This window comes from Sesamum indicum, linkage group LG6 (assembly GCF_026168435.1).
Source record: "Sesamum indicum cultivar Baizhima isolate 11 linkage group LG6, ASM2616843v1, whole genome shotgun sequence".
Lineage (NCBI taxonomy): Eukaryota > Viridiplantae > Streptophyta > Magnoliopsida > Lamiales > Pedaliaceae > Sesamum > Sesamum indicum.
This window is the reverse complement of record NC_142662.1, coordinates 10595230-10622502: the sequence shown is the minus strand read 5'-3', so window position 1 is coordinate 10622502 and position 27273 is coordinate 10595230. Positions and strand designations below refer to the sequence as shown.

Sequence of the window (27273 nt, the reverse complement as noted above, 5' to 3'; positions counted from 1 at the left end):
ATCATGGAGATTGAGTCAAATATTTATGAGTGGGAGATGTTGAATATTGGATCGGGTTTGTGGACCCGTGATATACATCCATATTTGAGATGGAGTTTGAGTCTCCCAAATATATGTTGGGATAATGACTCCTCTGAGATAGACCCTATTTGAAATAGAGTTGTACTCTTCCAAATATATGTTGGGATACGGACTCCTCTTAGGAATAGGGTTGAGTACACCTATAAAAATAGGGTACATGGTTGTGATCAAATTACGACACAGAAACACAAGTGTGGTATAAATGAATTGATCACAATACTCTCTCTATTTTTCTCTTTGCATTCTTCCTTGGAGCATCATTATGGATTCCTTAGATTTGAGGTGTGTAAATCAGTAAATTACTCTGGTAGTAATCAACCAAGGTGACCAAGGCATGATTGTGGTATCCACAATATTTAGAGCAACATCTAACATGGGGATATATTGAAAATGTTCTTAAGGTGATCCCAAATCAAAGAGAAAGATGATGTGTTTGTCATCCAACCAAAAATCATGGGCTTGTAGATGAACCAGATCCAGATACATGGCTTGGCATACTTTCGATGTAAAAGGTTAATTATATCCATAATTATGTGCCTATGTGATTTTATTTCTATGCGCACATAATCATTTATTATATGAGGGATCAATTTATGAGATAATTATATGATCCATTGTTATTTTTCAATAGTAGGGGTTCAAAACGCACATATATTTATGTATTCCTTCAGTCGTTCCCTCACTCAATGTCGTAAAATTCAACATGAATGGACTTGAGAAGTATATTCTCAAATTGATCAATATGTTAGTCCAATTTGAGGCGACAATCAAGATATAGGAGCCTGCGATCATGTTGGGGGAGGCTTCGACTTTCAAGAAGGGCAAAAAGGCTCGACTTTGGAAGAAGAAAAAGAGCAAGGACAAATGCCCAACCACTACGAGAAAACCAGTTGTCAAGGCCCCGACCGTTGTCAAGAGGATGGAAGAGGAGGTTCCTAAAGCTAGCAAGACACAAGATGCCTAACACTACTGCTATGAGAAGGGGCACCGGAAGAGGAACTGTCCTAAATTCCTTACCTCTATCCAAGGTGTGTATGTTGTTAGAATTAGTATGGTCGCTAATTATGCTTCTTGGGTATTAAATACTAGATGTGGTGCTCATGTCTATAATGAGTTGCAGGTGATGGCAAGAAATAAAAGACTAAGTTAGGGGAAGGTAGACCTGCAGCTTGGAAATGCAAAAAAAGTTGTTGCTGAAGCTGTGGGACTAGTCCACTTAGTAGGTAGTTATCATGTTAGGATTAATTTGAAAAAATGTTATTATGTACCTAGCATGATTAAAAGCATCATTTATATTCTTGTTTTGGACAAAGAAGGTTATGAGTTTTCAATAAGTCAAAACTATTTTTATTTGTTAAAGAATGATTCTTTGTACTTGCTAGATAAACTAATAAATGACCTTTATATCATCCCACAACATAATGCACGTATGATTATTCAAAAAATCGCAGGTTAGATAATCAAGAAAACTCACAAATTTGACATGCAAGCTGGGTCGCACATCTTAAGATAGGATAAGAAAGTTGATGGACTCAAAGAGTCTAGAAATAGACAATTTCGACAACCTGTTAGCTTGCGAATCTTATCAGAAAGGAAAAATGACCATGAAGCATTTTGTAGGACAAAGAAGACTTGCTTGTGATTTGTTGAATTTGATTCATGTAAACACACTTTTATAAATTAAAGGATATGCAATAGATTATAAAAGCAACAAATATTTTCAATGTTCTAATATTTTAAAGCATGGACACATGCACATAAAGAGAATAAGTGAAGCAACAAGTCACGGAGCATACTCTTACAAGTCAAACTCATGGTACTGTGAAACTAGAGGACATACGATGAGGTCTTTAAATTATTACGAGAAACTTCATGTAGAAAATTTTCTTATTGCTCACACTTAACCAACAAACCTCACATTCTTCTCATTCTTGTTCCTTGGAAGTATGGAAAATCGATGACCATTGATGAAGATTACCTTAGCTTTTCCAAAGTCATTGACTTGTTGAGAAAAACCTAGAGTTCAAAGAGAAAACATACATATTACATCAGAATGATACTATTATTTGTTGCACTGTAATTAGTATATTCCACGGCCAAGTTTATACATTGAGCCGCACAAAATAAAATTACATGCTACATATATGGGCTCTAGCACTTGATCTATTTGGAGAGATAGCATAAATGCATAAAGACAACACGTAGAGCTAGAAGTCATGGAGCATACTTTTATAGTTCAAATTTGTACTAAGATGAAATCAAGAGAACATAACATGAGGCCTTTGAATCATTAAGAGTACCTGCGTCCAGAAAGTTATCGTATTGCACAACAATTACCTTATAAACCTCACATTCTTCTTGTACCTTAGAAACATACTCTATGTAGATTGCAAAATAAATTGACATGTAGGGTTAAAAGAGAATGAGGGAGATCGATGATGATCATCAAAAGAAAAGTTGACTGCATTATGATAAACGGCCCATGGCATATGAATATGATGTGTATCTACCTCAGAAGCACATACAACACACGAAAAATATGGGAGAGAAAAACATCTAAACAATAACACCAAATATGAGTGACATCAGACTTGTTACTGAAATAATGTAAAATACTAAGGGCTTCGTGTGGCTTTGAAGATATTTGGCTATTAGCAGGTGTGCTTTTATCCATAATCTACTGCATGTCGAACCTTCTTAAGTAACTCTTCTCAAAAGGACTACGTAATACAATTATTAAATTTATTAAAATGTTAGTTTAGTCAAATTAAAAACTGCAAGAAATTATTAGTGAAATTCGTAATTCTATATAGAAGTAGATGTAGATAGATATAGATATATAGTTCTAAGTCAAATTAAGCTTATGCTGGCCTCTAGAATGGCCCAAATCTAATTTCTAATATTTCTTACATCTAATCAGACAAATTAATCTCTATCATTTCTCATAGTTTTTAAATATCATGTACAACGCACTTTTAATAAATTAAAGTATATGATATTGACTATGCTTTTAGTGTATATAAGAGCAACAAATATTTTAAAAATTCTAATGTTTTAAAGCGTTAAAATATGCATAAAAAGAGAACAAGTGAAGCAACAAGTCATGGAGTATACTTTTATCATGGTAAGATGAAACTAGAGAACATACCATGAGTTCTTTGAATCATTAAGAGAAACTTCATGAAGAAATTTTTCTCATCGCACAACACTTAACCTATAAACCTCACATACTTCTTATTCTTGTTCCTTAGAAGTGTTCTCTATGTGGACTTTAACAACCTACAACAGATGAAAAAGAAATTGACATGTAGGGTTAAAACAATACCAAGGAAATCGATGATCATTGAAAAAGATTACCTTAGCTTATCCAAAGTCATTGACCTATTGACAACAACGTACAGTTCAAAGAGCAAACATACATATTACACCAGAGTGATCCTATTATTTGTTGCACTATAATTAGTATATTCCACTGCCAAGTTTATACACTTGAGTCACACAAAATAAAATTTACATGTGACATATATGGGCTCTGGCACTTTATCTATTCGAAGAGATAGCATAAATGGATAAAGATAACACATAAAGCTAGAAGTCATGGAGCATACTTTTATAATTCAAATTCGTAGGAAGATGAAAACAAGAGAACATACCATGAGGGCCTTTGAATCATTAGCAGTATACAGAAAATTATCGTATTGCACAAGAGTCACCTTATAAACCTCACATTCTTCTTGTTCCTTAGAAACGTCCTCTAAAAAGGCTTGTTACTGAAATGATCTAAAAATCTAGGGGGCTTCGTGCGGCTTTTAAGATATTTGGCTAGTAGCTGGTGCTTTTTTATCCATGATTTACTATATGATGTGGTTGAGGATTTTTGTTAAAGGATGAAATTGGGATTTTACCACGACGGAAGTGCTCACCAGGTGAAATACAATTTCCGCAAAATGTCTAATTTTCAGGAGAAAAAAGGATCTTGTCAATGAATAGTAACTTGAATTAAAAAATTAGTATTTTGGTATTTATAGTGGTATGGGAGATTGTATGGTGTGATGGGTTCTATTTGCTTATGGTGTGTCTCCACTCATCCAATTACTCTTTTGCCCTTATAATTTATACATGTTTTTTACTAATGTATATCATACAGCCCCCCACTCTCGGACGGAATATGCACTTGCTGGTAGAATATTTTGTGCGAGAGTAAACGTCAAAGAGGACTAACTACAAATAATAAATGGGAGTGGGTGGGTGGTTGGGGGCTATTAATTGCACCCCCTCCACCTACTTACACATATATTTTTCTTTCTTACATTTGGCTTCATTCTATTTGCACTTCCATTTCCAAACTTCTCTCCACCATGGCTAGTAAAGGTTTCCGTAGTTAAATTTTGCTTCTCTTTTCATTTGGTGCATCTGCTTTGCATTTTACTTTGTGAAAAATGTGGGGTGGAGAGGGTGATTGTGAGAGTGACCGACGGACCAAATTTCCTACGGAGGGGAGAGCTCGACGAAGGTGGGGGGAGGCGTGAGGTGGAACTTCGAGCCGGGGAGGGGACGCCCCGCCGCCGGCTTGAGGCGGGGCCTCGAGGTGGTGGCAGGGGGCGCCTCCCCCTTCCCGGTCCGAGGCCGCGCCTCAAGTTGGGGGGGGCGCGGTTCCCCCTCCAGCTCGCGGCCGTGCCTCGGGCTAGGGGCCCTGGGCGGAGGACCCTGCCTTTGGTGTTTTGGCGTCGGGTTTTTGTGGAGGGAAAAGTTCAGACTTTATTCCGCCTGCTGAAAAAGTATGGGATGATCTTCCTCCGTATTTAGAAGGCTACTGCCCTGACCATATTGTCGCGATTATAAGTTTGCCTAAGTGTCCTTCTTTTGACTCAGGTGAGAATTTAGAGGATTTGTCCGATTTTGAGTTGAATTTGACGGATTTTAGGCGTAGCAACCAATGTGATGACACAGCCTCAGATGGTGCGCCTGGCTCCGAGCGATGTGATATTGACGAAGAGGTTGTCAATGAGGATGAGGAGACTGAAAGTGAAGGAGAGGAAGTTGAAAGCGATAGTGAGGCGGAGATCACTCAGGTATCCGCCCACCCGAGCGTAGTTGTGGCATTGGGAGTGGACGGGAGGCGTTCGGGCGCTCCTGGTCACCGCATTCCTCGATGTCGCACGGTGGATATTGGTACTTGCGACAACGTTTTGACTAGAGAACAGCTAGCTGGCCTTCGCGTGACCTATAGGGTACCCTCTGCGCATAAGTTTATTCTTCCCTCCTGGGGTTGAAGGATCAGGGATCCTCCTGATGGGTCTTTCACTGTTTACACTGCCTATTTTGATAACGGATTTTTCATTCCTCCGCATCCATTACTTGTAAAGGTGATTCGAAGCTACGGTATTTGTGTTAGCCAACTTACGCCGAATTCGTTTATGTGTTTCGAGGGTTGGCGACGTCGTCTATTAGAGTTGGGGCTTCCGGTAACACTAGAAAGTTTTCACGCTTTATGGATTGTTCGCCGCGTGGCGGAAGTGTCTGACTCTTCTGACGATGGGCGGTACTTTTATTTCACTCCCCAGAAAGCTTGTAGGTTTTTGGCCGGGTTTGTTTCTTCTAAGGGTCCTTGGAAGGAAAAATTTTTCTACGTTAGAGATGATGATTGGGGCTTGGCCTCGGAGTGGATAGCTTGCCTATCAAGCTTACTCACCGTAAGAATTTTGGAAAATTGCGTCAGGGGTGTATGGCGGCGGGGTTGTTTAGCGGCTTGGTGGACATCGCCCACTATTCTTCTTCCGATATTTTCTTGTAATTGTTGGCATTTAAGTTGGTCCGCAACATTTCTTTATGCATTTTTGTCTTTTCATGAACTTGGTTCGGGTTTTCTTATGCTAAATTTATTGTGTTTCAGGTAAGAAGCTTGAGATTGACGCCGTGCGTGCCTGAAAGGCGGCGGTTAGGGAGCAAAAGAGACGTGACCAAGAATCGGCACCGCCACAGGTGGGGAGCTCCGTGTCCACTGCACCTCATGGGGCCTCAACTGGCAGCGGCCATTCTGGTTCACTCCCCACTCCCATGGTTGGTCCTTCCCCACCTCAAAAGAGGCAGAGAGGTGCCATTTTAGCGGCAGAAGGCGATGCTCGTGACGCGGGGGTGAGCCAAGCGGGAGGCTCTTCATCATACTGGACCCGCACCCGAGGCGTCGTGCATGAAGAAGACTTAAGTCAGCTGGCGGATCTCTCGGAGGAGCAGATGGATGAGTTGATAGCTGAGAATATGGCTCGGGTTTGTGTTGTGTTTTTTACCCAACTACTTTGTGTGACATTGTTGGTTTTGACTGCTTTACTTTATTTTTGCAGGCTTTGGTTGTGTCAACGGCCGCTGCACATTGACGAGCCACCCGAATGGCGGAGATGCGACGTTTGGAGACTATTTTGGGGCAGTGGGAGGGCGATTTTTCCCGACTTAAGGAGGAGAGGGATGAGGCTTTGGGGCATGTGGCCTCTTGGGAGCGTCGATTCGAGCGAGAAGCCTCCAGTGGGAAGAAATTTTTGGCCTCAGCCTCCGGTGTTGCTTTTATTTCTAAGACTCAAGAGGAGGCGGTCGCAAAGTTTCAGGAATCGGAGGAGTTCGAGACGATCCTAATTGATAGGGCCGCTCCGATTTATGATGATGCAGTTCGGAGGTGCCGTCGGGTCCTTCGTCGGACCCTTCACGACAAGGGCCGAATTGTCAAGGACGACATTAGATTTCTTGATCCTGACGTGTCCGAGGGTGAAGAGGAGGTGGTAGAAGTTGCTGATGGTTGTGCCCCCCAAGTTCAAAAGCTTCGTAGTTTCGTAGCTTTCCTAGTGGCATGTAATCGGATTGTTCTATTTAGTATGACTTTGATTTCTAACATGTAATCGACGTATAATATTCGATTTGGCCGCTTCACCTCGTATTAGGCATTTTCGTACGTAGGCGGTTCTAATCCACGGTTATAGTATTATATGCAATTGTCTTTTATGCTATTCGTGTTGTACACTTCCTGGTTGAGTTTTGTCTTCTTTTTCGCAAAGTTTTTTGCTTAGGTGTCGCCTCAAGGGATGGTTTTCCTCGAGTCCCTGAGTTAGATTTTCGCCAACTTCATTTAGGGAGGGCAAAACTTTCCGTGGACAACATCGTTGGGGGGGGGGGTCTCCGATGGACTTTCGTTTAGGGGGTGCCTGGGGCAAGTGATGCTTCAAGGGGGCCTCACGAAATCCATAGTCCCCTTGTTGAAAAGATTAACTACGGCAGGAAAATTAACTTCATTACTCGAGTACGAATTACAAGGGATTTTGCAAGGGGTCACGGGGGGGGGGGGATAAAAACATCGCGCTTCTACTTCGCCCTCTAATACAAAATGTTCAAAAGGTAAACTCTATCTACTGAGAGAACTTAGCAATAATACTTTTTCAGATTTTTCACATTCCACGTGCGAGGGATGTTCTTCCCATCGAGCTGTTTCAACTTGTACGCCCCCGCACTTACCACCTCCACCACTTTGTAGGGGCCTTCCCATTTGGGATCCAGCTTTCCAATGGGACCCGAGGCCTCGGTTTTCCGCATCACTAGATCTCCTACTTGAAAGTTTCTTGGCTTGACCCTCGCATTGTATGCTTTTGCCATTCTAGTTCTGTACATAGTAGCTCAGATGGCGGCTTTCTCCCTGGCTTCTTCGACGAAGTCTAAGTTCATTCTCAATCCATGCTTGTTGCAATCTGGGTTGTAGTATTTCACTCGACAACTAAGTTCTCCTATTTCGGCGGGAACTACGGCGTTTGTTCCGTAAGTTAGGTTGAAAGGGGATTCTCCTATTGGGGTCCTCGACGTCGTCCGATAGACCCATAAGACACTGGGAAGCTCGTCCACCCATGCCCTCTTTGCGTTGCCTAGACGCGTCTTCAAATGTTGAAGTATCATCTGATTGGTGACTTCCGTCTGTCCATTCGCTTGGGGATTGCTAACTGACGTGAAGAATTGTTTAATCCCCAATCCCTTGCACTAGTCCTTAAGTTTGTTTCCAGAAAACTGAGTCCCATTGTCCGAAATTATGGCGCGGGGGATGCCAAAGCGGCATATGATGTTCTTCCATAGAAACTTAATCACTTCCTTCTCTAATATTTTAGCTAACGGCTCGGCCTCAACCCACTTAGTAAAGTAGTCCACTGCAACGATTAGGAACTTCCTTTGCCCCGCGGCTTGCGGAAATGGTCCGACTAGGTCCATGCCCCATTGGTCGAAAGGGCAGGGGCTTTCCAGGGGATGCATCAGCGCTGCCGACTGGTGTTTAATGATTGCATGTTCTTGGCACGCCCGACATCACCTAACCAATCCATGTGCATCAGAGAGCATTGTTGGCCAAAAGAAACCTTGCCTGAGGGCTTTTCCTGCTAGGGTCTTTCCTCCGAGGTGGTTTCCGCAAATTCCCTCATGTATCTCTCGTAGGACATAGTTTCTCTCTTCAGAAGTTAGGCATTTTAAGAGGGCCAGTGAGAAACCACGTTTGTACAAGTCTCCGTCCATCATGACGAAGCGGGATGCTTTTCCTCACAAGGCCTTCGCCTCCTTTTGGTTCTCTGGCACGGCTCCCTTAGTTAAGAAATTGACGATATCTTCCTTCTAGCTCAGAGGTGTTGGGTCAGCGCACATGATCTCCTCTTTCTCCTCTATCGCGGCTCTTTCTAAAGAGAGAAAGGTGATTTTTCTGCTTCAGATGGCTGCCATCGAACTTGCTAGTTTAGCTAGTTGGTCAGCTACGGCGTTTTCCGTCCTCGACAGCTGAATAACAAAGGCTTCTTCAAACTTTTCAAATAGAGTTTTTGCTTTCAATGAATACTTAGCCATTTTTTCATCTCGGGTCTCGAACGAGCCTTGGATTTGGTTGACCAACAACTGTGAGTCGCTATAAATGACAATCTTCCTTGCCCCTACGGCTAAGGCTAACTTACCTCCTGCTAAGAACGCCTCGTATTCCGCTTCATTGTTAGACGAGGGGTATTCTAGTTTTATCGCATACTCGAACTTATCACCTTCAGGGCTCTCCAACACTATTCCAGCCTCGCTTCCCGTCGATGTTGATGATCCATCGACATGTAGACTCCAGGAAGGCGTAGAGATACCTGCTTCATCATATGCCAACTCTACAATGAAGTCAGCTAGCGCCTGTGCCTTAATGGCTGGTCTTGGTTGAAATTCGACACCAAATTCACTCAACTCCACAGCCCACTTGGCCATTCTTCTGGAGACCTCTGGACTTGAAAGCACTTGCTTCAGGGGGTGATTCGTCAATACCACTACTTGGTGCGACTGAAAATACGGCCTCAATTTCTGGCTGCGGTGATTAAAGAGAGGGCTAGTTTTTCGATTTGGGAGTACCTGGATTCAACCCCTTGCAACATCCTACTGACATAGTACACGGGGTGGTGCTCTCTGTTTTCCCGTCGTACCAAAATCGACCTAACCGCTTCTCCAGAAATTGCCAAGTAAAGGTAGAGGGTCCAGTTCTTGGTTTTGTCAATAGAGGCGGCGAAGATAAATACCTCTTCAGTGCATCAAATGCTTCTTGGCTAGATTTGTCCCACTTAAATTTTGCCGCACCGCGAAGTATTCTGAAGAAATGTAGGCCCTTATCCACAGACTACGAAATGAACCTATTCAGGGAAGCCAGTTTTCCGGCAAGCTTTTGCACCTCTTTGATTGACTTGGGAGGGCGCATGTTCATGATAACGCTGATCTTTTCGGGGTTCGCCTCTATACCTCTTTCGGAGATCATGTAACCGAGGAATTTTCCCCCTCGCACCCCAAAGTTACACTTGGCAGGATTCAACTTCATGCCAAAAGCTTTTAGGATTTGGAAACACTCTTCCAGATCCTTGACGTGATCTTGTTCTTTGACACTCTTAACCAGCATGTCGTCTATGTATACTTCCATGTTCCGACCTATCTGGTTTTTGAGCATGTCGTTGATGAGCCGTTGATATGTTGCTCCGGCATTCTTCAGGCCGAACAACATGACATTGTAACAGAAGATCCCTTGGTCTGTGACAAAACTCATTTTCTCTTGATCTTCAGGTGCCAACGAAATTTGGTTGTATCCTTGATACGCGTCAAAAAAACTTAACATTTCACATCCGGAGGTCGAGTCAACCAGCAAGTCAATTCGCGGGATGGGGAAGGGATCCTTTGGACATGCCTTATTCAGATTTGTGAAGTCGAGGCTTCGGGACCAGGACGACGTTAGCTAACCACTCCGGATATTGCACTGGGCGTATGTGCTTCGCTCCCAACAGTTTATCCACCTCCGTTTGTATTGCTTGACTTCTCTCCAGTCCGAATATCCTTTTCTTTTGCTTCACGGGTTTTGCTTCGGGATTTACATTGAGCTGGTGAGTGATGACGCCGGGTGGGATTCCATAGAAATCCGTCATGCTCCATGCAAATACTTCCTCATTTTAAACCAAAAATCGTGTTAAACTCTCTTCAGTAGACTGACGCATCTCCGTGCCTATCTTCACAGTCTTCTCGCCATCTACAGAGAGATGGATTGCCTTCAGTTCTTCCACGGCTTCGACTTTCTTTTCCCCACAAGGTACTCCCACGTACTCTTCCAGGGGGTCTGTTGTCTCTCGCCTCCCGTCAGTTATTTTCCTCTTCATTTTTCCATTGGTCGCCTCATCTGTCCTCTCGCGAGATCTTTTAAGTGTATTCATATAGCACTCTCTCGCCATTCTCTCGTCTCCTATCGCTTCCCCCGCACCGTTAGGAGTGGGGAATTTTAGTTTCAAGTGGAAAGTAGATGCTGTCGCTCGGAAGAGGTTCAGGCTCGGTCTCCCCAAGATGACGTTGTAAGCGGATGGGGCTTTCACCACGAGGAACTTCACTAATTTCGTGGATCTTTTTGGATGAGAACCGAGGGATAATGGCAGCATCACCTCCCCCATTGGTTGGATCATGTCACTGCTAAAACCCGTGAGAGGTGTGTCACCTTCCGAAGTTGTGCGTTATCAATCCCTAACTGGACATATGCATCATAAAATATAATATCAGCCGAATTTCCACATATCTACCAAGATTTTTTTGACCCAGAAGGTAGATATTGTGGCCTGACCAAGGCGTCATTATTTTGATTCCTCATTGGGTCTAAGTTTTGTTGGCCGAATGAAATGTCATCCTCTTGCAGCGATCTAATGGTGTGAACTTGGATAGGGGTTTGCGCGTGACACCCCTAGCTGCTCGAGTGAGGGCCCTTCTAGCATTGGCCGAGTCGCCCCCAGCGGGGCCACCTGAAATCACGGCGATGACCCCTGCCGTGGCGAGGTTGTCGCCGTTCCCAGCTTGTTTGGAGGTTGAGTCCCGGGGTTGGTGCTTGGGTCCCTGATTGACATATTCTTTTAAATATCCTCTTTGAATCAACTTTTCGATCTCATTTTTAAAATGGTGGCACTCCTCCGTTGTGTGCCCTCTGTCTCGATGGAAACGACAGTATTTATCGGATTTGAACCTCTTAGGATTGTCCTTCATCTTTTCGGCCATTGATTGATCAGTCCCTGCTGCTCAGCTACGACTAATATCTCTCCTCTGGGGGCATTCAAAAGGGTATAGCGGGCGAAACCAGCTGGAGGTACGTGTTTGCGTTCCTCCTTCTTCTTCGACTATTTCTCTTCTTCCCGACCCTTCCTTTTATTGTTGAAGGAAGGATCCATCGCGTTCGACTCCTCTATGCGGATGTATTTTTGTGAACGCACAATCAAGTCCTCCATAGTGCTAGGGGGTTTGCCGGCTATAGATTCCTTAAATCTTCCCAGTTGTAGATTCTGCTGGACGATACTCGCTAACATCTCTTGATTGACGTGAGGGACCTCATGAACTGCATCTACGAATCTTTGCATGAAGTCTCTCAGGGTCTCACCCTCTCTCTGGCGAACAGTGAATAGGTATGCCGCTGTTTTTGGGATCTTTTTGTTCATTGAGAAGTGGTGCAAAAAACGCTGAACCAACTGCTCGAGGCTGGAAATAGTTCCAGCGGGCAGTTGGTTGAACCAGGCCAACGCGCGCTTCGAAAGTGTAGTGCGGAAGACTTTACAGTATGCGGCATCACTCAGATCATACCAGTCAATCTTGGCATAGAATTTGTCTAAGTGTTCTTGTGGATCTCCTGCCCCATCATATTCTAGTAGATTCGACACCTTGAGACCGACTGGGAGCGCCTCGGCCAGAATATGGGAGGTAAATGCGCTTCGTCTCGGAGGTGCCATAGCCAACGGCAAGTAGGAATCCTCAGCTCCCCGAGTTGGTGGGGGGGGGGGGCGGAAGATTCTCGATTAGGGAGATTTCGATCGTGACTTTGTACTACTTCAGGTCTAGAAATCCGACTGTTTACTTCCTCTCGCCTCTGCTCCTTCTCCTCGGGAGCCGAGGATAGTTCTCGACTTCTGCAAGGGGAAGGAGGGGGCGGGTTCACTGGTTGTTGCGCCACAAATTGGGCCACGGCTTGAGCCGCAGCTCGTGTGGACACATCTCGAATCAAGGTTAGCAAAGCCTCCTGTGTCAGCTGAATCATCGGCTCTTAGGGGGGGTATCCGGGGGGAGTACTCCGGTTGGGGGTACAGCCGGAGATTTTTGATGTGACGAGAGGACTCCCCCATTGAGGGGTGTCTGCTGGTGCGTTAGGGGGGTTACCTCCTGAGAAACTGACTGTTCGCTAGGGGGGTTCTATTCCATTCCGTTTGCCTGGACTTCTCGGATGGCGTCTAGATTGTGTATGTCACGAGCTCGGGACTTGGTCTGCATGCTCAACGTCGAGGTAAATATTTCCCACAGACGGCGCCAATGATGTGGTTGAGGATATTTGTTAAAGGATGAAATTGGGATTTTACCACGACGGAAGTGCTCACCAGGTGAAATACAATTTCCGCAAAATGTCTAATTTTCAGGACAAAAAAGGGTCTTGTCAATGAATAGTAACTTGGATTAATGGGAGATTGTATGGTGTGATGGGTTCTATTTGCTTATGCTGTGTCTCCACTCATCCAATTACTCTTTTGCCCTTAAAATTTATACATATTTTTTACTAATGTATATCACTACATGTGGAACCTTTTTAAGTAACTCAACTCAAAAGGAGACCATTTTCTGAGTGATACAAGAAGAGGTTCACACATACGAAGAAAAGAAAAAAAACCTAGAACATAACAAGATTGCTAAATCTATCATAACTGGAAGTGAGACACCATTGGAGGACAATTAATAGTGCACTACGTATTGAAGCTTGTTTGGCAAAACTCAACCATTCAGGAGTAGTAATATCAGTAGCGTCGCCACAATAAAATCCTAAAATAATAAGATCGAATAAACAAAATAAGCACTTTAATTGTCAGATATTGATATTAAATAACTTCTAGAGATAGATCAACATAAATATTGATAGGAACTAAGCCAGTAAAAGTGACTTACCAGGACTGAACCTCGAGTGATAAGCTTTTGGGAAGTGACAATAAATTCTCCAATATATTGCACCAGCCTAAGTCAAGAAAAATATTGATTTAAGAGATTGACTTACCATGGAACCAAAGTTTAAAACACTAAAAATCCAAAGACAACAAAAGGAAACACAAGCCTAATATTAACAAATGATGGTATCTAATTGTATTCATTGATTTTCAATGGGCAAGGCAAGACCCAGTAGAATGCCAAGCCTCAAGGGTACCTAAAAGATTTTTACAGTACTTATGCTTCATAGATTCTTCTCACAATGTAGTCTCTTTCTCAATAAAACACATTGCTGCTTAACTCAATACTACCCAATATCCATCGCCAAAAAATGGACTTAAGTTATACTCCTTCAACCCTTCAAGAGCATACAAGGATAAATGTAGGAGGATCACTAACACACATATCCCCTCTAAAGAATAGCTCACCTTACCAATGAACTAATGAATGGGTTCTGCATAAGAACTCAGCAACACACAGCTGTGGGGGACAAATGATAAACATGATATGATAGCATATGAATAGTCACCTGCACCATAGAACACCAACACTAAGAAGCACTTCCGGGGACATCACCATGGTCTTCTCACAAAGCGTACAAATGTAACTAAAAGAAAATTATCTCATGAACTTCATTAGAAGAGTTAAAAGAAAGACGGAAGACAAAAAAGGAATTTGATTTTATTTTCAATTGTTAGTTAACAACGATTCTCGACCTCATATACCTGGATAAACTGCAATCATGGGTCAATAAAATTAAAAATTTATGATACTTCTCTATATCTAGCATGAAAGATTTCTTTAACTCTTACATTCAAGCACAACCTGTACATTTTCCTTTTACGTTTTACAGTGGGGGTGGGGGTGGGGGGGAACCCATGTAAGAAGCACCACCGTTGTGTACTGATATTAAACCTGCTGAGATGGCAATCTGAAAGAAATAATTCATAAAATTAAAGAGAACTATAATAATATAAAATTTAAATGTCGTTACAATAATTATTTTAAGTTATATTGGTAAAATAATATCAAGGCAAGAATCTATCTCCTGCTAATTAGAAATAATAATCACATAAGAAAAGACATGTCTAAAGTAAATGATTTTTATACAGAAAAGATTTCAGATAGCCACCAAGAAATAAATGCGATAATTATTTTAATAAATCAAAAAATAAAGAAAGGATTGTTGCAATGTCTTTAAAGTTATAGCCCCCAAGACAAAACGAAATACTATGTGCACATAATCTCAAAACACAAATACAATAATACATTATACAAATGCTAACTTTTCATAACGAGGGTAAGAGGCCAATCCCATCATCACACATTGTTTTGCCAAGTACAGAGCAGGACAATCAAGCTTCCATAAAATTTGTAGGTTTCTAAATGTTATCATCCTCAATGCTAGCACAATACTCTTTATCTCCTTATATCTACCTAAGTAGGGACGTATTTCCCTTTTCTTTTTTTTCTTTGGGCCAATAATGATTTTTTTTTTTTTCTTCCCCTTCTATTATGTCATGGCTCTTTTTTTCTTTTTTTTCCTTCATCTTTGCCTGCAACTTGTGTTCTTTAGGCCATCTTTCGGTCTTTTGACGCGAATGACAACACTTGTGGTGAGGCACCCGGTTACTCAACCAAAAAACGTCGCATTTTGGCCTTTTGACGCGAATGACAACACTTGTGGTGAAGGCACCTGATTACTCAACCAACACACAAGTGCTTTGCATACTCATAGCTTCAGTCACCGTTTTACTTGAATAACAACATTTGTGATGAAGTTACCCAGTTACTAAGTGACCTAAACCAACGGAGTAGATGTAATTTCCTTTTTTTTTTTTTGCTGTTATTTCTTTCTTTCTTTTTTTCCCAAGAGGAAGGACCTTTGAATTTTTCAAAATGATGCATGTCCCATGTTAGGGATATAAGGATCAATCGGGTAGGGTTTCAGCAAACAAATATGATTTCACAAGAATCCTAAGACTGGGTAGAAGCGAAGACATTCCAACTCTCTCTCAAAGCAATTCAAAATGCATGAAATTATGCCTCAAATACTCCACATTTAATCAAAGCAACAATCACATAACGCTAGTGCACATTCATGTCTCAATCTTATGACTTCCTAAAATTACATTTATTTGTCAAATTACTAAGGGTAAACTAGAAAAATTAATATAAATGAAAGTAGTTTGATAATAACTAGCAAAAGAAAACAAAAAAAAAAGAAAAAAAGAAGAGTAGTTTGATAGTATAACAAAAGATAAATGAAAACTTGAAAAGAAGTTATGCTCTGGTTCGCATGTGTTAATTAACACTACACATATGTCATGGAATTCTTTACATTTGAAATGGTTTTATCTCGTTTCAAAGGTGAATTGGGTCCTTCACATCAAAGTTGGAATATGAAAAGTTTCATGTAATTTGAACCAAGATTCTAACCCTAAAATGCTAAACAATAAATGACATCCTGACAACAAATTATGTCTCACAAAGCTTGATATACCGGAAAGAACAATACACTTTGTTTACTTGAATGAGATAATATAATAGCACAACCAGATAAAACAGGATGAGAAATGCCCACATCACAGTAATAAATTAATTGGAAACCACTGAAAACGCAACAAAAACTATTTATCAAAAGAACAACTTGATATAGATAAAAAGAAAAGTACTACACCATAATGTAGATGATAAATATCAACAACTCAAGATAACAATACAAACACATAAAAAGAGAGACATTCTTAATGGATGAAATGAAGAGTGGGAGGAAAGAAAATGATCAACTTTATACCACCATTATCATTTTGCAAAGACGTCCTAGTTTCTTTAATCATCATATATGTCATTGTTTTCAAAGCCCCAACCTCCAACACAGCTATAGTATTCCTCCTCTTTGCCACCTCCCACACCTGCCATTGATTTTGGGCATGCATGAAGACAAACATATAAGTTTGAAATTCCTCAACCAAAGTTACCAAACTGCAAGTTCACAAGAGGAATTAGTGTAGGGTGCATCATTCGACAGTGTTGAATAAGATAAATAACGAACGGAGCTTACTTCTAAAGCCTTCATGACTCCTCAAGCTTACCTCCTTCTTGGACTATTCCTCCGAACTTATACAAGTCTACAAGCTTGCTTACCTATGTGGTCCAAAAACATTGAAACACAAAGACGCTGTCAAATGCATAGATGTGGCAAATGTCTATATATAAATATGAACTACCAATGCATTGCTTAAAAAGATATGTAGTTGATAAAATGAAACCTTAACCAACCATCAATCAATAACTTATAAGGCCATCATACAACTAAGGAGAGCATGAGTCATTACATACACACAACACGCAACTAAAAGTGACACTCTTATAAACAAGACCTTCTGGATGGATGAGGTACAACAGTTCCATACAAGTCAGCAGAAGATGACATAGTGGAAACAGGAAACACAGAGTTCATGATGGTCCAGATTGGCATCATGGTACCATTTTGGTGATAAAGGTATAGACAAAGGAAAGTTCAAGGCCTAAACCTCCATGAACTCAAATTCTCAAATTGAACAGTCTGTTTAATTATTTCAAAGTTTCAGATCTTTTAACAAGTTGCATATTTTTTGGGTGTAACTGATCATAAACCAATCTTGAGTACCATATCATTCTTGATACATGTACTCACAGAGCTTCACAACTAAGTCAATTACATAAATGAATAATACAAGCCTCTAGTATAATTGAAATTGTAATTGTTTCTTTTAGGTTAACCACTCTGCCTCTTTATCCCTCTATTTCATACGCACGATGAAGCACTCATCTTTTTGTCTATATACTTTGTGTTCACTAGTTTCTATGGTAAAAATAATCAGCATGCAGCATTGAGTAGTACAAAAATATTAAAAAAAGAAGAAGAAGAATAAACTGAAAGCTGAATTATATTCATGCTTTCTCAACTTGAAAAATACTTTAAAATCTACCAACTTTCTCAACAAAAGTAGCTTAAGACATACAATTACAAACTGCCAATAATATTCAAATCAACAACACAAACCTCCAAGCTCTCCACGAATATATTTTTGAAATGTAATGGATTCTTACTCCCCTAAACAGCTCAGATGTTGACATTTCTTCATTCTTTCGTTTTATCATTGAGGAGAATGTTGCTTCAAACATAAGGGAAACTCCTAAATAAGCTTACATGAAATAATATTATGGAAGGCAGGATGCCAAGCAACACAACAAGGAACATCGCTGAGGAAAGCTGGGAGTTCTTGCTTTACTGCATTATTAAGCGCTGAGAACAAGAAAGGATAAAACTTAAAGTTGCTAATACAGAAACTCGACAGTTAACTTATGAATATCTGGCATGTTGCTGAATATTGAGTACAAAAACATGTGATGTACACACAAAAAGTGTACAAAATCAGCTCACTCATGACATTAGTGGAAAATATACACATGCCCAACTGAAAGCATATAAGGAGGACTGCATAAGATTATCAAATTGCATGATTGAATTTTTTACATTGTCTAATTAATAGTATGAATAGAGGCCACATACCGTATTTTGAAATAATGTTAAGTATTAGTGCTCCTTGGACAGCCTGTTCACGAACAAGTTCAAAGATTAGAAATCAAGATAACTGGTGGACAAGGCCTAGCCAGAAGTATTAATATAGCAACCAAAGACTCCTAAATAGCTATTCACGAACAAGTTCAAAGATTAGAAATCAAGATAATCGGTGGACAAGGCCTAGCCAGAAGTGTTAATATAGCAACCAAAGACTCCTAAATAGTTGTATGAACCAGCTGTGTTTGCTACTAATACTATCTTACTAAGAAGAAAGGATCAACCACAGAAGAGACAAACATTAATGCATCAGTCTATATTAGAAAATTGGAATCAGACTATGAGTACAACCCCAAACTCAATAAAAATAATCCACTAAGACTAACAATAAATAACTAGGAGAAAATAAACCTTTGATTCAGTAATCTCTCCATAACTAGCCCGCTCCTTTGCAACAGAAACTAGTGCAATACTAATACGTATCTTCAACCCCAGGAGAACTGTCTTAACATGTTGTACCAGAATCTGCAAAAAAGGAGAAAGCTTATATGATATAACTAACATTATTATACAACCTTTACAGTTGAAGTCCCAACTTTTCTACCGAGTAACACACAAACATATACATGTGTATATGTATGGTGTCAACTGCCCAAAACTAGGTGGAAAATATTTTTGATGGCAGACCCATTGATCAAGTTGTAACTTGCCTCTTAAAAATTTCTTCTTTGGAACAAACATCACCATCTTAGACGAAGTATAACTAATCCAATAAATAAAGGCACATTAGTGCTTTTGAAAAACTGGTGAATTCTAATACACCCTTCCTTCCGAATCAATAGTTGCTGCAGATATGACTAAGCTAATACTTGATCCCTCAGACAATTGACATGTTAGATTTAGCCAATTCAATTGATTAATCACCAACATGAGGTTTTTTTAATGTACAAGAACTATTTTTTCCGGTTACTTTATCAAAAGTAACAAGATTTTAATTAGAGAGCATTATTGGATTGAGTATTTATGCAACAACAAGGAGAAATGGTATAATAATGCAGAACAAACAAAAGCTGAAACATTGAACAATACATCACCAAATAATGTGGAAATACAAAAAAATCAATCTTCATGTTGCAAATCTTGTTTCATACTTAGTTACGTTCTCGACCTGTGAAATACTATTAACAACAGATAAGTAATTTTACTTGATCATGCAACTATACTATTTGCATTTCTTAACAAGATTTGGTGAGTACAACTGTTGCATCTAATAGGACCGGACGGCCTCTTATTGACATAAGCCTGGAGCCTTTTTGGAAAGAAGATCATACATATATGATGAAAAATTACGATGGTTTCTGTGTGGACCAAGAATTTGGAGCTTGGCGTTGAATTGCAAAAAATGATTAAAATTGAACTGCTAAAATTTGGAGTTAGTCTGATAGTTAAAAGATAATTCGCTGATGAAAATATAGTATCTTCACCCTATTTAAGTGATCTCCTCGTCTAAATTTTATTGCTAACTGAAAAAAAAATAGTTTCTTCCTGGAAGGATATAAGTAATTTGTCTCTTGGAAGAAAGTTACATCTCAACTACATATGTTCTTAATTGCCAACCTTCCTAAGAAACTTGAAAATTTTCTTCTCAATTTCTCTTATCAACATGAGACTGTAGTCAAGTTTCATTTATACGGAGATAACTTCAACCCTAATGAGCTATCACTAGCTGCACTCTAGATCTCAGAAGAGAGACTTTTGTAGCATTGGCTAAAATCAAGGGATGGATGGAAGTGGGGGAAGGAATAAGCAACACTAGAAAGTAAAAGATAACTCAGGTTAACAATCACTAATCTAGAAATAGACAATAAAGCAAGATTTCTAAAACTTTCGCGTTCAATGTTGTGTCATCATACTGACAGAAAACCTACAAGGAGAGAGGATGCACAAGCAAGAGAGAGCAATGTTGGATCATATTTAAAACAAGAGCAATGCCCTCTGTACTTGTGAAACCTGTATTCATAAAATTCCCCTCAATAAGGCATTTTATCAAGCACGTTGAGATAAAAACTTGCTTACAAAATTTCTTCTACAAACTGTAAAAAAAATTATCAAAAACAAAATCACCTGTAAATATAAAGATAACTAATATATTTATTTATATATAAATAAACATAGGATTGAGATAACTAATAACAAATGTATTTTATTATAGTAGATATTAAATAACAGTAAAATTCATATATATTAAATATTTATTTATAAAAAAAATTATCAAAACGTATTAAATTATTTATTAAGCTTGTTTTTAGATAATACAAACTAAAATACCATATTTTATATCATCTAAAACTAAAATATGAGATATTAACTAACAATTCTAATTTATGGTGAATTTTAAACACAACATTTTCTATTAGTGGATATTGAAATTATAATGATAAAATTCATATGCCTTATATTAAATATTTATTTTACAAAATATATTAAAATATATTAAATTATTGATTAAGCTTGTTTTATATAATATAAAATAAAACACCATAGTTTAATATCATCTAAAACTAAAATATGAGATATGAACTAATAATTCTAATATATAGTGAATAAATGTTCTTTGTTGTGATGGGTGGAAATTGTAATGGTAAAATTCACATGCATTATATTAAATAATTATTTGTCAAAAAATTATCAAAACATACTAAATTATTGATTAAGCTTGTTTTTAGATATTATAAACCAAAATATCATATTTTAGAATCATCTAAAACTAAAATATGATATATTGACTAACAATTCTAATATATGGTGAATTTAGAAATAAATGCATTTTGTTGTATTGAATATTGAAATTATAATAACAAAAGTCATATGCATTATTTTAAATATTTATTTATAAAAAAATTATCAAAATGTACTAAATTATTGATTAAGCTTGATTTTTAGATAATATAAAGTAAAATACCATGCTAAATATCATCTGAAACTAAAATATGAGATATTAACTAATAATTCTGATCTATGGTGAAGTTTAAATATTTATTTACAAAAAAATAGCAAAACTTATTAAATTGTTGCTTAAGCTTGTTTTAAACAATATAAATAAAAATACCATATTTTAATGCTATATAAAAGTAAAAAGTGATGTATTGACGAATAATTCTAATATATGGTGAATTTCGAATATAAGCTTGATATAATATTAAATATGTACTTAACTAATATCTATAAAAAAATAAAAACAAGAAAAGGTGTGAGCTCATGAGCACGAACACAAGGAATATAGCCCAAACTCGAGCTCGCCAAGGGCTCAAGCTCGAATTCGAGCTGGCTTCCAATTGTCCCAATTGTCAAATCATGTGCCTTCCTTCCGACAACCAATGGCAATCACGGCATCTCAATGTCGAGCAACCGTCAAACTCTCACGGCATCGGCAATCACGGCATCTCAATGTCGAGCAACCGTCATAAACTCTCACGGCATCGCTTTGCTCGAGCTCAAGCTTGGAAAATGTACTAATGAGTTTGAATTGGTGTTCGAGCCTGAACCTGAACCAGAATTTGGTCAAGCTTGACTCAAACTCAACTCATTTGGCCTAAAGTGATTTGATTGTTGTAAAGTGGAAATAGTCTAACGCCAAGTTCGGTTGATGATTGCAAAATTGATCATAGTTATTTATTTTAGAAAAAGTGATTATAATGCTTGAATTTATAATTTCATAATTGATTATATTAATGTAAATTGTAATCAAATTTCGAAACAAAACTTATTTTCAAGCGTAATAAATGAATTAAAAATTATTTAATTGGCATAATGGATATGTAAACAAAAAAAAATTGTTGCACGGCTAAAAGCGATAAATTATAACTTTTATCAAAATGTGGGTTTGATATAATGTAATTTGAAAGGTGATTATTAAAAATTTGATCAAACGGGTACAAGAAATTACATTTGCGATTCAATCACAAATATGACCAATCAAAAATAGACGTTGAGACTATGTTTACTCGGAGGATTTGGGTTGTTATTAAGTCAAATCCTAGTTTATTAGGCATTTACTTTGACAGTTATTTGCTTAGTTCCAAAAAGCAACATATAACATATAAATTATTAGTCAAAACACTAGAAAAAAAATTTTTTGGACCAAAAAATTGTGACAAGTTTGAATTTCCTCATAATAGCATGCATTAATTATGAGGAACTTTTATTTTTGTTGCAATATATATTTAACTAGTATAAAATCCATATCAAGACACGGATAAATATTTTCAATTTAAATTGTGACTGTAAGAATAAATATTTAAGAACGTGTGCTTATATAATTGAACAAAAAATTATTATCATATAATTTTAACTATTTCTATATAGCAATTATATCTAGAGTTGATGATAATAGTGAAAAAGTAGAGCAAAGAAATCGATCATCTAAAAATCTGTTAAATATTTTCCCACCTTTTTGTCAATAATTTATTGAATCCAAAATCTTGAAATCCTTTTGCTACATATATAAATATTCAACAAATAACAATATATTATTGATAGTATTCGAAGTTACAGACATGATTGTATAAAAATGAATTATCTAAGATGAAACTTTAAGCCTTTTTTGCATAATTTATTCACATTTCTTCAATATGTGATAGAATCTTTTACCTTGATAACTATGTATGTTCAAATATTTCATCCATCTTCAACGTGCAAAAGAAAAGAAGAGGAGAAATGAGAAGGATTCTTCATTAATGAAATTGCATGCCAATATCCTAGATTAATATTTATTTTAGTATAATACCTGACAAAACTAGTAAAGTTATAAAATAGCTAAGCTAGACAAATTACTACTAAATGAAATATAAAAAGGCAGAATAAATACTGAACTTATTAGTGAACTGTAAATCATTGCCATGCATTAGAATTAATTAATATGCGATACATTCACGTAGATATGGATTTTATCGGAGGCCTTACTAGCCTTGATACGAGATGCGTCTACACGAGCTGCGGCTCAAGCCATGGCCCAATTTATAGCGCAACAACCAGTGAACCCGCCCACTCCTTCCCCTCGCAGAAGTCGAGAACCATTGAAGCCGAGGATTCCTACTTGCTGTTGGCTGTGGCACCTCCAAGACGAAGCCCATTTGCCTCCAGTATTCTGGCCGAGGCGCTCCCAACCGGTCTCAAGGTGTCGAATCTACCAGAATATGATGGGGTAGGAGATCCGCAGGAACACCTAGACAAATTCTATGCCAAGATTGACTGGTATGATTTGAGTGATGCAACGTACTGCCAAGATTGTAAAGTTTTACGCGTTGGCCTGGTTTAACCAACTGCCTGCTGGAACTATTTCCAGCCTTGACAGTTGGTTCAGCGCTTTTTGCACCACTTCTCAATGAACAAAAAGATCCCGAAAACAGCGGCATACCTGTTCACTGTTCGCCAGAGAGAAGGCAAGGCCCTAAGAGACTTCATGCAAAGATGCGTAGATGCAGTGCATGAGGTTCCCCACGTCAATCAAGAGTTGTTAGCCAGTATCGTCCAGCATCTACAACCGGGAAGATTCAAGGAATCTATAGCTGGCAAACCCCCTAGCACTATGGAGGATTTAATTGTGCGTTCACAAAAATACATCCGCATAGAGGAGTCGAACGCGATGGATCTTTCCTTCAACAACAAAAGGAAAGGTCGGGAAGAAGAGAAAGAGTTGAAGAAGAAGGAGGAACACAAACACGTACCTCCAGCTGGTTTCGCCCGCTATACCCCTTTGAATGCCCCCAGAGGGGAGATATTTAGTTGTAGCTGAGCAGCAGGGACTGATCAATCAATGGCAAAAAAAAATGAAAGACAATCCTAAGAGGCTCAAATATGACAAATACTGTTGTTTCCACCGAGACAGAGGGCACGCAACGGAGGAGTGCCACCATTTGAAAAATCAAAAAGTTGATTCAGAGAGGATATTTAAAAGAATATCTCAATCAGGGATTGAAGCCCTAACCCCGGGACTCAACCTCCAAACAAGCTGGGAACGGCGACAACCTCCCCACGGCAGGGGTCATCGCCGTGATTTCGGGTCGCCCTGCTGGGGGTGACTCGGCCAATGCTAGAAGGGCCCTCACTCGAGCAGCTAGGGGGAGTCATGCGCAAACCCCTATCCAAGTTCACACCATTAGATCACAGCAAGAGGACGAGATTTCATTCGGCCAACAAGACTTAGAGCTAACGAGGAATCAAAACAATGATGCCTTGGTCATCTCCGCCACAATATCTAACTTTTGGGTCAAACATTTTGGTGGATAGTGGAAGTTCTGCTGATATTATATTCTATGATGCATATGTCCAGTTAGGGGTCGATAACGCACAACTTCGGAAGGTGAACACCCCTCTCACAGGTTTTAGCGGTGACATGATCCAACCAATGGGGGAGGTGATGCTGCTGTTATCCCTCGGTTCTCATCCAAAAAGATCCACGAAATTAGTGAACTTCCTCGTGGTGAAAGCCCCATCCACTTACAACGTCATCTTGGGGAGACCAAGCCTGAACCTCTTTCGAGCGATAGCATCTACTTTCCACTTGAAGCTAAAATTCCCCACTCCTGACAGTGTGGGGGAAGCGATAGGGGACGAGAGAATGGCGAGGGAGTGCTATATGAATACACTTAAAAGATCTCGCGAGAAGACGGATGAAGCGACCAATGAAAAAATGAAGAGAAAAATAACTGATGGGAGACGAGAGACAACAGACCCCCCGGAAGGGTACGTTGGAGCACCTTGTGGGGAAAAAAGAGTCGAAGCTGTGGAAGAACTGAAGGTGATTCATCTCTCTGCAGATGGCGAGAAGACTGTAAAGATAGGCACAAAGATGTGTCAGTCCAATGAAGAAAGTTTAACATGATTTTTGGTTGAAAATGAGGGAGTGTTTGCATGGAGCATGATGGATTTCTATGGAATCCCACCCGACGTCATCACCCACCAGCTCAATGTAAATCTCGAAGCAAAACCAGTGAAGCAAAAGAAAAGGATATTCGGACTGATGAGAAATCAAGCAATACAAATGGAGGTGGATAAGCTGTTGAAAGCCAAGCACATACGCCTGGTGCAATATCCAGAGTGGTTAGCTAACGTCGTCCTGGTCCCGAAGCCAAACGGAAAATGGCGCCTCTGCATCGACTTCACAAATCTGAATAAGGCATGTGCAAAGGACCCCTTCCCCCTCCCGCGAATCGACTTGCTGGTTGACTCAACCTCCGGATGTGAAATGTTAAGGTTTCTTGACGCGTATCAAGGATACAACAAAATTTCGTTAGCGCTTGAAGATCAAGAGAAAACGAGCTTTGTCACAGACCAAGGGATCTTCTGTTACAATGTCATGCCGTTCGACCTGAAGAATGCCGGAGCAACGTATCAACGGCTCGTCAATGACATGTTCAAAAACCAGATAGGTCGGAACATGGAAGTATACATAGACGACATGCTGGTTAAGAGTATCAAAGAACAAGATCACATCAACGATCTAGAAGAGTGCTTCTAAATCCTAAAAGCTTTCGGCATGAAGTTGAATCCCGCTAACTGTACGTTTGGGGTGCGAGGGGGAAAATTTCTAGGTTACATGATCTCCGAAAGAGGTATAGAGGCGAACCCCGAAAAAGTCAGCGGTATCATGAATATGCGCCCTCCCAAGTCAATCAAAGAGGTGCAAAAGCTCGCCGAAAAACTGGCTTCCCTGAATAGGTTCATTTCGCGGTCTGCAGATAAGGGCCTACACTTTTTCAAAATACTTCGCGGTGCGGCAAAATTTGAGTGGGACAAATCTAGCCAAGAAGCATTTGATGCGCTGAAGAGGTATTTGTCTTCGCCGCCTCTATTGACAAAACAAAAAACGGGAGAAACCCTCTACCTTTACTTGGCAATTTCTGGAGATGCGGTTAGCTCGGTTTTGGTACGACAGGAAAACAGAGAGCACTACCCCGTGTACTATGTCAGTAGGATGCTGCAAGGGGCCGAATCCAGGTACTCCCAAATCGAAAAACTAGCCCTCTCTTTAATCACCGCAGCCAGAAAATTGAGGCTGTATTTTCAGTCACACCAAGTAGTGGTACTGACGAATTACCCCCTGAAGCAAGTACTTTCAAGTCCAGAGCTCTCCGAAAGAATGGTCAAGTGGGCTGTAGAGTTAAGTGAATTTGGTTTCGAATTTCAACTAAGACCAGCCATTAAGGCACAGGCGCTAGCTGATTTCATTGTAGAGTTGGCATATGATGAAGCAGGTATCTCTACGCCTTTCTGGAGTCTACATGTCGATGGATCATCAACGTTGACGGGAAGCGGGGCTGGAATAATTTTAGAGAGCCCTGAAGGTGATAAGTTCGAGTATGCGATAAAACTGGAATACCCTCGTCTAACAATGAAGCAGAATACGAGGCACTCGTATCAGGGGCGAGTTAGCCTTAGCCGCCGGGGGGAGGAAGATTACCATTTACAGCGACTCACAATAAGCGGGGAGGAAGATTACCATTTACAGGGATCATTCAAGACTCGAGATGAAAAAATGGCTAAGTATTCTTTGGGAGCAAAAAATGTACTTGGAAAATTTGAAGAAGCCTCTATTGTCCAGGTGTCGAGGACGGAAAATGCCGTAGCTGATCAACTGGCGAAACTGGCAAGTTCAATGGCAGCCATCTGAAACAGGAAAATCACTTTTCTCCCTAAGGAAAGGGCCGCGATAGAAGAGCAAGAGGAGACTATGTGCGTAGACTCAATACCTCCAAGCAGGAAAGAAGATATCGTCAGATTCCTAACCAACGGAGCCGTACCAGAGAACCAAAAGGAGGCAAAGGCATTGAGAGGAAAAGCATCCCGCTTCCTAATGGTAGATGGATAATTGTACAAATGTGGTTTCTCACTGCCCCTCTTAAAATGCCTAACTTCTGAAGAGGGAAATTATGTCTTGCGAGAGATATACGAGGGAACTTGCGGAAACCACCTCGGAAAAAAGGCCCTAGCAGGAAAAGCCCTTAGGCAAGGTTTCTTTTGACCAACGATGCTCTCCGACGCGCACAGATTGGTTAGGCGATGCCGGGCATGCCAAGAACATGCAAACATTAATCACCAGCCGGCAGCACTGATGCATCCCCTAGAAA

At 39.8% G+C, this 27273-nt stretch overlaps 1 protein-coding gene across 1 annotated transcript; it reads right to left on the bottom strand.

The window, feature by feature from the left end:
- Window positions 1-11741: 11741 nt before the first annotated feature.
- LOC148787737 (uncharacterized) lies at window positions 11742-12344 on the bottom strand. Its single transcript, XM_088881349.1, has one exon. It carries the CDS (start codon window positions 12342-12344, stop codon window positions 11742-11744), a length of 603 nt encoding a protein of 200 aa, XP_088737475.1.
- Between the last annotated feature and the right edge of the window lie 14929 nt (window positions 12345-27273).

What these genes read in the sequence shown, in the direction of transcription:
- LOC148787737 (XM_088881349.1), bottom strand. Translation starts at nt 12,344, where the DNA reads ATGGCACCTCCGAGACGAAGCGCATTTACCTCCCATATTCTGGCCGAG.